This window comes from Hoplias malabaricus, chromosome 13 (assembly GCF_029633855.1).
Source record: "Hoplias malabaricus isolate fHopMal1 chromosome 13, fHopMal1.hap1, whole genome shotgun sequence".
Taxonomy (NCBI): Eukaryota; Metazoa; Chordata; class Actinopteri; order Characiformes; family Erythrinidae; genus Hoplias; species Hoplias malabaricus.
The window spans coordinates 34,119,724-34,132,015 of record NC_089812.1 but is presented as its reverse complement, the minus strand read 5'-3'; the positions used below and the strand labels follow the sequence as shown (position 1 = coordinate 34,132,015).

The following is a 12,292-nucleotide window of genomic DNA, read 5'->3' as shown; positions in this document are numbered from 1 at the left end:
CTTAGTTAATGTTTATAGTCAGGGACGCCCTAATGACTTTGAGCATGGATTTTTGTTGCTGTTGCTAATCCGTCAGGTTTGTGAAACAGAGCTGCTTCCTAATATTAAAGAGAAGGGGCCCTGGATAAAGAGGCTGGAAAATGGAATATCAGTCATGTCTTCAGGTGGAGCATTTAAGGCATCATGCGTCATAATACAGGCCTATGACAAATCCACAGTTAAATTCCACAGAAAAGCAGCGATACTGCTGTACTAACCCAATTATAGCCTCTTTAACCTAACAACTTCAGCAGTGTTTACAACCATTATCTCGGTGTGTTGTTGCCGATTTTCACTGGGAGACCTCTCAGTGCCGTATCATCCTGAAACACTGGCGATAAACATGAAAGCAATGATTAATGGAACGTCTCTGCACTCTGAACAGATCCTTATGTTCTTTATGTACCTTGGCCTCTTTCCAGACCCATATAGGGAGGTGGGAATTATTTACATTTCCAAGAGATGCCAGTCAGTTCGGCACAGACGGGGGAACACAGTACAGGGGCCAGGATGGGAGAGGCCAGAGGAACTTCTCCAGATGTTTTGTTTCTGAGACTGTTCTTTGAAAGAGTGAAGGACACGTTCAGAGGGATCTTGAACCTTGCAGAAGATTTCAAAAGCATATTTCCTTTTGTTATGAAGTGTTCCCCACCAGGGAGCTGATCAGAACAAGGAGGGTCAAGTCAAGAATAAATTTTTTTGTATAGCACCAAGAATGTACCACAAGACCATCCCAGCCTTTCCACTCCTCCGAATATATCACAGAAAAACAGCTCTACCAAGAATGAAGACTGTAGAATAATATGGAGTGCTTCTGACTCCTCCCTCTCTTTATGTTTATCAGGGCTACAGAGAAGTAGAGGGAGATAAGGGTCACGAGAGGGATTGCTGTAAACTGCACTGATTATCTACAAAGAAGAAGTAGATAAGTATTAGCAGTGATTAAGGAGGAAATGATATAATGATGATACAGTCTCAGGTGGGTTTGTGGTGGATGTTTACCTTGAACAGAGTGGAACCAGGGGGGTATTCCACAAAGTAGGATCTCTAATTAATTTAGCAAGATAATTTAAGTTCGAATAAAGCCTAGCCAATAGGAACAGAGCTGAATTCCAACTGGCAGGCCTCTACTTTGGGCTTATGTTAGCTGGCTAACTGATAAATCCGGCTTTGTGGACTAACCCCCAGGTGTATACAGGTAACAGTGAACAGAAAAAATAAACGGGTCAAATTAGACACTGAAAAAGCGAAGTCAATTAATACTATGCTGTAGCGCCATCGTGTGGTGAGTCACATATTGAAAAATCGCTTACACCAGAATAACACCGGGGGCCAATTTGCACAAGAGCAAAAAACAAAAACTCCATGAGTGCCCAATGAATAGTGTCACCATATTGTATATTAAAACAACACAATAAAAATTATGTGGATGGAAAATGCAACACGTATATGTTTCAGTGATTTAGCTGTAGTACTTATTAATTATTATTATTATTATTATTATTATTATTATTATTATTATTATTATTATTATTATTATTATTATACTGTTGAAACATTCCAAACATTTGAACAGTAATGTCTTAGGGACAGGATTTCATCCCAGTTTAGCATTAGGACACATTCTACTTGTCTGATCAACTAGTCTCCTTCTCTAAACAGTTATACAGAGTATGCTCCTGTTTCGTTGGAATGAAAACCTGCAGCCACACCGGCCATTTATGGATAAGATTTGTGACCCCTGCAGTGACAGCCTGTTGGACATTAAGTGCACTGTTGTGGTGCGGGTGCCGAAGTTAGCTAGTGCGCTAAGTAGTGCTCTACGTAGGGAGTTTGGAGCGAAACGAGACATACCCACTGTTTACGTTCCAGCGGTGATCTCTGATTGGCTGATACTGCTCCTAGCGCTGAGGTAGAGATCACGTGGTCAGTCTTCCACACTCTCTCGCCCATAGAAACCATGCTGGACCAGGAGAGTGTGATAAGAGTCCTGCTGTAAAGTCGCATTTACTGATTAAAACGGTTTAAAACAGCCATCTGGGGATCAACATGTCTGAGCTAAAGATCAACAAGAAGTTCGCGGAGAAATACGACAAGTACAGACAAAGGGAAGAGCTGCAGAAATGTACGTATTTTTAAAATGTTAGAGAAACGTTAACTCGGCCAATGCTAGCTAGCTAGTTTGCTAACTTACAATCATTTCTCTACTGTCTCTTCAGCTGTTGTTTTATACGTTTTAAAACTTTCATGTCGTGACTGTGGTCTGAGAAATGTACACTAAATAATTTAATACAAAGTATAACTGCAGTATTTTAAATCGTCTTATTATATTGTAGTGATAATTTACATACACAGTGTTGGTTCTCCAGACAGGGATAAAGCCTAGTACTGGAATAAATCCTAACTGAAAATACTGTTTAGTCCAGGACTAGGCTTAACTCTTGTTTGGGAAACCACCCCAATACGTTTAAATCTAAATAAACTCGTTTGATCTCAGTTTTATTTAAATACTGAACGTATTGAAGACATGTATGACAGTAATGACCAACTGTTTTCGTATTGCTCTTCCATTTTTAAACACTTTGTGTTGCCACTGTGTAGGAAAGATTCTCTATAAAGTAACTTGCCTTCCCTAAATTACTATGAAGTTCTTGAGGAATAATCTTGAAGTATTTAAACGCTAAGCACCACTTAATGGACCTCCATGAATATTTCACATTATTGTAGTTACTGACAGATATAAGTATGAATTAAAATGAAAATAGCAGCTTAATTTGCTTTACAACTGACAATGTTATTAAATTGACGGAAAAACCCGAGGTCGCTACGGAAATTCTCGAACGTGACCGTGACGTCACTGGTGGACAACAGCTGAACAACGCCGCGGTAAAACACCGTTATGACTGACTGTTATGACAGTATCTAGCTAAATAACCAACATTATTCATGACAATAGCCTAGCAATAAGCTACACTCAAATGTAGAGGTACCGTTATTCTTGTAAATGTGATCGAAGTCGAATTCATCCGACACTATAAACCTCCGTAATGCAGCTACGTAGCCGAGTATAATCTGAGACACCGAGTTTAGCGAGTCAAGCTAACGTTAACTAACACCAACGGTCTTTTAAACCTTATTCCTTGAATTAGTAAGAAATAACATGTTTTCTGACTATCAATAAACACAATTAGGAACTCAAATTCCACTGTATTTATTTGTTTGACACTTTCATAGAGCTGCTGCTTAGCCTTTAAAGACCTAATATTGTTTTTGAGTGAAGTACTTTTCATTCTCCATTTCTTGACCAATAACTCTTATGTTGTTTTGAAAATGTCGTTGCCCTGTTGTAATAATATGTTTACATTTTCAATTGCAATTAACAAATTTTACATGTTTAATATTCTGTCCGAATCATTCCAGTAAAAGACCGTTTTGGGGACAAGGATGAAGAAAGCTCCTCTGGCTCCTCAGACTCTGACTCTGAAGATGAGAGTGAAATTGTAAGACCTTTTCCTGCCTTAATAACAACTTTAATCTATTCAGACTCTTTTATATCAAATGACCTTGTAAATAACAATAATTACTGAATGATTCTGAATTTATTCCTAGGAACTTGACCCTAGACTTGAGAAGGATTTTTACAGAACACTGTCACTGCTGAAGAAGAAAGACCCAAAGATCTATCAGAAGGATGCAAAGTTCTTTTCAGAGGAGGGTGTGTGAAGTTACAGTTCTGTACCATATCTAGTGCTTACAAAATTTTTTGTAGATATTTTAAATGTTTATTTTAGTCTTTGCCAACAGCCTCCAGCTCAGGAAGCGATGAGAAACCCTCCATTTCTAGTAAAGCAGTGAAACCCATGTTTATAAAGGACTACGAGCGCAAAGTCATTTTGGAGAGAGGAGGGTAAGTAGGCTTTTGTTTACAAACAAAAAGGGCTGGGTTTCCCAAAAGCAACTGAGAAAATAAATTTAAAAAAGAAGTGATAGGGTGATAATCACATCTTAACTCCCTGTTAAGATGATCTATCTCTGTATGTGTGTGTACATGTATCTTCAAAAATGTTCATTTTTTATTTATATATTTACTTCTACAAATTAGTTTTGTAATTATGTTTGACCACTTTGGAACTCTTTTGCTAATTTTAGGAAATATGATGATGAGGAAGATGATAGTGATGATGAAGAGGCTGCCAGGCAGATGCAAGAGGTATTGGAGCTCGTAATATTGGTGTTGACTGCAACACTTTTAGAGAAACCTGCTTTGCTAACGTCGGTGTTTCTTTTCACAGAGAGCTGCATCTCCTAGCTACATCCAGGAGCAGGAGCAACTCAAAGAGAGGTATATTGCCGTAGGCTGCAATTAGATATTACTTTATTTTGTCTGTGGTGATTTAAATGGGTTTTTCACACTATTCATGTCCTGTGTTTATTTACATATTCTCAAAGCTTTGTGATTTACAGAAACTCACTGACTTTTTTATTTTGGTAGCTTTCGGAAGTTTGTGCATGAAAGTGATGATGAGGGCAATGAAGAGGGGCAGCTGCTGAAGCGCAGGATCAAAACCCAAGACGAGAAGGTACGTGTAGAGCAGTGGTTCTCAACCTTTTTAGGACAAGTACCACATATTATCAAAGCAAAACCTCCAAGTACCACCTGTGATTTTTACCACAGAAACATGTGCGCCCCCTGGTTCTTCCTCTGTTCCGGGGGCATAAGGCAAAACCTTGCTCTAATTTTGGCACTTATTTGTTGCTTTTTATTTACTTGAAATTTGTTTACTTAACATAAAATTACCTCAAATAATTACTAAACATTATAAAGAGAATACAAATAACTATAGGCTTAAACTGAACGTTTTGTTATGAGAACGTATAAAATTTATGGACAATAAGTGTTTTGAAAGAATTAAAAAATGAGAAGAGGTCAATTTTATATCAGTTGTGTGCTTTAAAAGGCTAAAGGTGAAGGCAGTGCTCTGGGCAGGTGCTAATAGAGGCTCTCTGCGCTTGTAGCAGGTGAAGGGGGGCAGCACTGTTAAATTTAGTTTTAGGGCTGTAATGATGCGAAGAACAGCCACGTGTGTTTTCTTCTATTTTATCTTCACATGTACAGAATTCTCACTTAGTTTTTCTCTATTTTTGCCTCTGGAGTATTTCTCGGACTTGGTCTCGGCTTGTGTTTGCTTTGCCCTTTTTATGATAAAATCCAAATTGCTCACATCTGTCTCTAACCTTTGTGTACGTACAGTAAACAACTGAAGCTGGGCTTTCTTTACACAGATTTCTCAAAAAAACTGGGGGATTGTGTTCCCTCCCTGAAAAGAAAGAAAAAAACAAAACAGGAAAGCTGTGTCAAACACCCACCTGCCGTTCCCTTACAGACATAATCTACTACGGTGTCTGTGTAGCACATTGTTTTTTTTCTACAACACAAATGAGTTTCATTGGGGCATAATTATGAAAACTGTGAAACATTATGTAGTTTACGTATAACGGTAGATTTTCAGCTATGGATACATTCATTAATTAAGTAGTACATTTTTTAAGGTCATTTGGCGTCCCACAGATTGAGAACCCACTAGTTTAGAGACATTTCCTCTTTGTTTATTTTTCAGAATTTTCCACATACTTTAAACACCTTTCCTTACTTTTCCTTTCCATCTCTTCTCCTCTCCTCTTCTACTGTTGTGCTCTGTTAGGACAAAGAAGAGGCTGATTATGTGGAATGGCTGAAAGGGCAGGCAGAGCTGGAGGGAAAGGGTGAAATTCAGGATTTGGTGAGTATAGACTTGAGCTGTTTAAAAGAATCAAAAGCATATACCTGTTGCCGTTTTGTTGAATTTAGATTTCCTGATATTTACTGTTTAATTATGATTCTTCTTTGCAGAAATACTTGAGAGATTACTGGAATGATCCCAAACTGGACGAGAAGGAAACTTTCTTACGCGACTATATCCTCAACAAGAGCTATCTGGAGGAAGATGAAGAAGAAAGGTGGGTCCTGTTTTGCGCCGGACATTGTCTCCCTGCTCTCAGAAGTTTTTTGACCAAATCCCTCTGAAAACTTGTTCTAATGATTATGCTACTGTTTAGAATTCCTACGTATGACGAGCTCATGCAGGAGGAAGTGGAGGACTCTGATGAAGAAGGTGAAACATTTCTGCAGAAGCAAGAGGACTTTGAGAGGCACTACAACTTTCGTTTTGAGGAGCCAGGTTCACAACAGGTATGTTTTTGTTTTTACAAGTTTGCGTTTGTATTGGTGCGTTTGTTGTTTTGAGTTAGAGACGTTTTTGTGTTGCTGTACCTGCTTTTTTTAATATATTCCCAGTCATAAATGACTTGTGCCTCAGCGGCTAGGACAGAGGCTTTACAGCGAATGTTCTCAGTCTCAGTCCTGATGACACCAAACTGCAAATTTTTATATTGTGTTGTATCTAAAACACCTAGAGTCTAGAATACATTACATAATTAACACGTTTCTCAATGTTTGTTTCTCATGTTATTGACGTGTGTAGAGCAAGTTATATGTGACCATGTAAAATTTGTGGGTTCACCAGGCTTCCACGGAAAGTATGATATTATCGGGTTTGTTATATAAGTTATATAAGTATTGGCAGATAATTCAATAAAAAAGTAGTGATTTCACAGAAATGTTAGATTTGACTTGTTTCAAACCGGTGTTTTGTTGTTATTGAGTTTGGTGAGATTCTAAAATATTTGTTCATTTTACTGTAACCTGTAAAAGTGGCATTTTATGAATGTGATTCAAATCTATATTTAATCTGTTATCATCTGTATCTAATCTAATTTTTCATGCAGTGCTAGAGCATGATTACAATTTTAAATAAAAAAAATGAAAGTATGTGAGAGAAGGTAGAAGGATGCTTCACTGTTGACTTAATTATTTGATTTTTGGTTGCTTTCCCAAACGTTAAATCCACAGATCAAGACCTACCCTCGAAACATTGCCACATCAGTTCGAAGCAAAGATGACAGTAGGAAGAGACAGAGGGAAGAAGTGAAGGAGAGAAAGAAGAGGGTATGTTTCTTAGCGTTGTAATAATCTGTTAAAACAGATGCAGAAGATGACGGCTGTTATATATGTGACTGTCTAGGTATTTTTCAGATGTTCAGTTTCCATCAGACTTCGCTAATGAAATCATGGTATATGCTGAGTTCTCGCTCTCTCTCTCTGTCTGTCGCTCTCTCTCTCTCTCTGTTGCGCGCTCTCTCTCTCTCTCTCTCTCTCTCAGACCTAATACATGCACCAATCAGCCGTAACATTAAAGCAACCCTCACTTCCCATTCTCTCAGCTCCAGTGTCCACTCTGGTCGCTTTGTAGTTCTACACTTGCACGCCATTTGTTGCTCTGCATACTTGGTCAGCAATGGCTGGATGTTTTTGGTCGGTGGACTATTCTCAGTCCAGACACTGAGGGGTTTAAAAACTCTGAGAATGATCCACCACCACATCACACCTGCTCTGTGGGGGCCCTGAAGAACACAGGGAAGAGGGGGTGATAAAGTGCAAATGATGTACAAATAGGTGTAATACTGTTAAATGACTAAGTACCTAATATAAATAGTAATAGTTGAGACAACTTGTTTTTACAGGCTATGGTTGTACTTCAGGTAAATGTTATCAACCAAGTGAGCTGTTGTTTAAAGTAGGCTAAAGTGAAGAGGCCATACTTATCCTCATTTTAAATATTTGTTACAGTACATGCATTTTAGAGGTGAATGTGTTTTCGAAACCTCACTTTTGAGCCCGTCAGTTTGAAACCGGCCATGTTTCAAAGCCACAGAGTTCCCAGAGTGTTAATTAAGATCATATTTACTTAGCACTGAGCTGATAAACCCCTTTTCTATTCTCTGTTCTGTTGAGTAGGAGAAGGAGCAGAAGCAGCAGCAGCTGAAGGAGTTAAAGAACCTGAAGCGAGCAGAGATTATGGACAAGCTGAAAAAACTACAGGAGCTGACAGGGAATGAAAAGCTGGCCTTCAGTGAGGTGGACTTGGATGGAGATTTTGACCCACAGCAACATGACCAACTGATGCAGGTGGGGCTGGGGAAGGGTGGGTGAACCCACAGGTGTTAGTCTGTTACTTACATTACTCTGACAAACCCCAAAAAAGAAAGCCCCTTTGTTTAGAGCTGGCTCTTGGGTTGTATGCACCACTGATGGGTGCTGCGTTCTGTTCAGTTGCCCTTTACATGGATTAAAAAATACATTTTATAGAAACTGTTCTGAACCTCGTAGAGTAACAAAATTTTACAGACTGATTAGAAAAAATGTATGTGAGAGAAGGATGAAGGATGCTTCGGTTTTTATTTATTTTTATATATATATAAAACACACACATGCTTGCCTGTCTTACACATTTTTGACGTCTACAGAAATGTTTTGGAGATGAATACTATGGAGAGAATGAGGAGGAGAAACCTCAGTTCGATGATGATGATGATGAGGAGGAGTTGGAGGGTAAGTTCTTTTTCCTAAATGTACATCCTGCAGTACTTTAAATTCACTGCACACTTCTGAGTGTTTAAAATTTTAATTTACAAGGACACTGGAATTGGGACACGTGGACCGGTGAGAATGAGGAAGAATATGGAGAGGATAAAGGAGAGGAAGAGTCCTACGAGCCGAACTGTGATGATCCTGAGTTCAATGTAAGTTCGGTTTAAAACGTGCATTTTGTGTTCAGTTTTTGATTTATCTTTAAATATTTTAGAAATGTAAGCGTTGAATAGAGGTTCACCACTGAAGCTACACATCTGTCATTTATAGATGGACGCTGACTTTGATCCCAGCCAACCGTTGCTATCCAAGAAAAAAAGGAAGGAGTTGAGGAAGAAAAAGACCAAAGACAATGCTCCTCTCATGGGGAAAACAAGGAAGACATCTGTCTTTGCTGAAATTATCACCAAAAACAAACCAGCCTTTGATCCACGTGAGTGAATTCTAATTGTGTTTTTGTTTAGTATTTATTTTTAATGACTACATTCATGAAGCATGAGTTATACAAGATGAATCAAATTGAAAGTGAATCAAGTAGGAACTCTAATTTCTGTTTTTTCCCAAATATTTCTAACCAGTGCAAAACCACCACAAACGTTGATGTCTGTTGATAAAATTGTATAACCCCAGACCCCCACGTAAAAACTAATCCTGTTTGAATAGGACAAACTTCATTCAAGAAGAAAAAACCTAGACGGGAGGGGTTCACTATGAATGCATTCACATTACCAGGCTGAAGAGAATCAAATCTGACTTTATTTATTTATTTATTGAGCCTTAATGTGATGTACGTATTCCAGACTGTGTGGATGTATCAAATCTGATATTTTCTAAAGCAGATTTGGGGCAGTTTTTGGTATCTGTTGAACACATGCACTTAGTTCAGTGATGTTCAGGCTCAAACTAGGGGTGGGTGATATGGCCAAAATATGATCAAAAGAAAAATTTAAACAAAGCTTAAAGAATTCTTAATTAGTGAGACTTTCCCTAGAAGCCTTTTTGCTTTAAGTATGATTTGAGCTTTGTGTGTTTTGTTTCGATTCTGGTTTTTAGAGGAGAAGACGTTCGAGCAGTACCTGGATGAATACTACAGACTGGACTATGAGGATATCATAGATGACATTCCCTGCAGGTTCCGCTACAGACAGGTTGTGGCCAATGACTTTGGTCTGACCACTGATGAGGTGAGTCAAGACATTTCTTTCCCATACGCTTTGATTGTATTTTGTTTATTGGCTAGGGGTCTAGGCAGTGTCATGTCTTGCAGTGATGAGCTGTAATTGTGTCTGACCTGGTATTGATATTCCTCCGGGAATAACTCTGACCAGTGGATGGGGACTTAATCTTCTCTCTGAGCAAAGCGTAGGGTAATAACCTATTGAAACTGCAGCTGGTCGTCCTTGGGGAAGCTGAATATTATTTATTTATTTATTTATGTTTTAATTTGTGTTTCCCTGTCTCGTTGTAGGTTCTGGGAGCAGATGAGAAAGAGCTGAATCGCTGGTGCTCACTGAAGAAGACCTGCATGTACAGGTGAATGGCTTTAATGAATGATTTTAGAGTGGAATAGAGGTTTATTTGACTTAAGGGAGGGTGATATGACATAAAGAGCATATTGCAATACGTAAGAAAGGGTACGTCATAACAGGTTTATGTCTAATCAAATACTACTCATTATACAGTTTATGATCTTATACTATGTTGTTGACAGGTGCTCTAGAAATATACAGATGGTACCCAGGATATAAATATGCACAGTGATGTAAATTATTACATTAAGCTATTGTCATATTATCCATCTCTTGTGATTTGATTGTGTTTGGTTCTTTGTGGCAGGACCGAGAAAGAAGAGCTGTGTGATGTGAAGAATTATCAGATCAAAGCTCAGAACATCAATAAGAAGAAACAAGTGTTCGCGTCCTTATATAATGAGTGAGCATTTAAGAAATATTAATTTTCTGAATGGATTCTTTTAAATAGTAATGTAGCATCGTTATACGTGTAATGATCTTTGGATTAGGAACACTTGCCTTTTATCTACACACATTCTCCTAAGACATGGCCATCACGTCTGTGTCACTGCGTCCCTGGGAATGATCCACCCCCAAATCATAGCTGCTCTGTGCTAGGTCCTGACCATTTGAAGGGTTAAATGGGGATTAGAAAGTCTGCAGAGAAACAGTTGGATGGTAGTCTGTAATCGTAGAACTGCACAGTGCTCCTGATTGGTCAGTGGAGCTGATGAAATGGGCAGTGAATGTAGATAAACAGTAGGTTTTCCAAATCCAGTGATCGTTCGGTGTATTTAATATTAGTACTGTTTGTATCACACTAAATGCTACCTTGCCTTCCACAGAAATGAAGAGCTCCACGGGCAGTCAGACGCTAAGATGAAGGTGGGTAAAAAGCGGAGAGATCGTCTAAAGAAGTCAGAGATGGAGGGAGAGAACATACAACTGAAGGAGGAGGAGAACAAGGGAGCTGAGACTGATCATGAAATCTCAGCATCCAACGTGGCAGACAACGTTGTCTCTGAAGCTTTGAGGGAAATCAAGGTTAAGGAAGAAGAGGATGATGATGATACAGAGATTCTGGTTCCTAAGAAAAAGATGAAGATGCAGAGGACAACTGTTACAGATGAAACCAGAGAGACAAACAAAGAGGAGCACAGGACTGAAAAGCCTAAATGGCCAAAAAAGAAAAACAGGCGGCTGGGTGGAAGACTGATTTCTGCCTCTCTCAACGTGAAGATGGGAGGCAGAGAGTTTAGCAGACAGAGACTGAGGGCTTATGGTCTGAATCCTAAAAGGCTACATTTCAGGGAATTCTACAGGCAGAAACGAAAAGATCAGGAAAAGAAAGATAAAGCAAAGCTTAAAAACAAACCCAAAGCGACTGATGACTAATAAAATCAGTACAGTGCAACTGTTTATTGACTGGGGCACCTTCAGCTTCAGTTCAGATAAACAATGATTTGATTGTCAAATAAGGAATTGGTGGACACTGATATACAGTTTTAAGAGTTAAGATTTTATGATGAAAAAAATGTTTCAAAAACTCTCCCGGTCATTTTTAAAGATTCAGTATTACTTCCATTTTGGTCAAAATGTTTTATATAAATGCAATAAAGGAAAATTGGTTTAATTAAAAAACAACTGTCTTTTGTTTAGATTTTAAACACGAAAAACACAACAAACAGCTCAAAATTAAAATTAAAAAGGAACCAGTGCCTCTCCCCTTTGCAGTAGCAAATGCTTATGAAAATACAGATTGCATTTTCATTTCCATAGATTTCCATTTCCAGAATTTTGCATATACCCTGAAGAAACCAGCTGCAATGTTGCTGAATCTTGGCTGCAATATTAATACTGTGAAACGGTACAAAATGTCCAAATGTGGGCAGCTGTATGGAACTATAATAGGGTCAAAATGTATGTTTTCAGAGACAGATCTTATTTTTACTTTTTAGATCCTGGTATAATGACTGATAGCATGGCAATGAAGTCGGTCCTTCCTCACTGTTGACTAAGAGAAATATCACTGAACACAATATTCTGGGTAAAACATTAACTTTAGTGGCAAAGTCATTTTATAGTGAGCTCTTAGACAAAATTCAGCACCAATTGCAGTTATAAACTCTGTCAGAGTGTGTAGTTGTTGTCTAAAAGAGCTCACTATAAAAGGACTTTGTCAATAAAGTCAATGTTTATATTGCTTATAACTTGA

The 12,292-nt window shown here is 38.4% G+C and overlaps 1 protein-coding gene and 1 non-coding gene across 2 annotated transcripts; both read left to right on the top strand.

Annotated features, from left to right (window-relative positions):
* Positions 1-1,953: 1,953 nt before the first annotated feature.
* On the top strand, positions 1,954-11,699 carry kri1 (KRI1 homolog). Its single transcript, XM_066642143.1, has 19 exons — positions 1,954-2,164; positions 3,460-3,539; positions 3,649-3,754; positions 3,844-3,946; positions 4,189-4,249; positions 4,332-4,381; positions 4,532-4,619; positions 5,742-5,819; positions 5,930-6,036; positions 6,136-6,268; positions 6,989-7,084; positions 7,934-8,104; positions 8,443-8,527; positions 8,612-8,718; positions 8,837-8,999; positions 9,620-9,750; positions 10,035-10,099; positions 10,403-10,498; positions 10,923-11,699. The coding sequence occupies exons 1-19, from the start codon at positions 2,089-2,091 to the stop codon at positions 11,470-11,472; spliced, it is 2,346 nt and encodes a 781-aa protein (XP_066498240.1). The 5' UTR covers positions 1,954-2,088; the 3' UTR covers positions 11,473-11,699.
* LOC136665476 (Z30 small nucleolar RNA) lies at positions 9,828-9,925 on the top strand. Its single transcript, XR_010795254.1, has one exon. It is a non-coding gene; the product is annotated as a Z30 small nucleolar RNA (small nucleolar RNA).
* Positions 11,700-12,292: the final 593 nt, after the last annotated feature.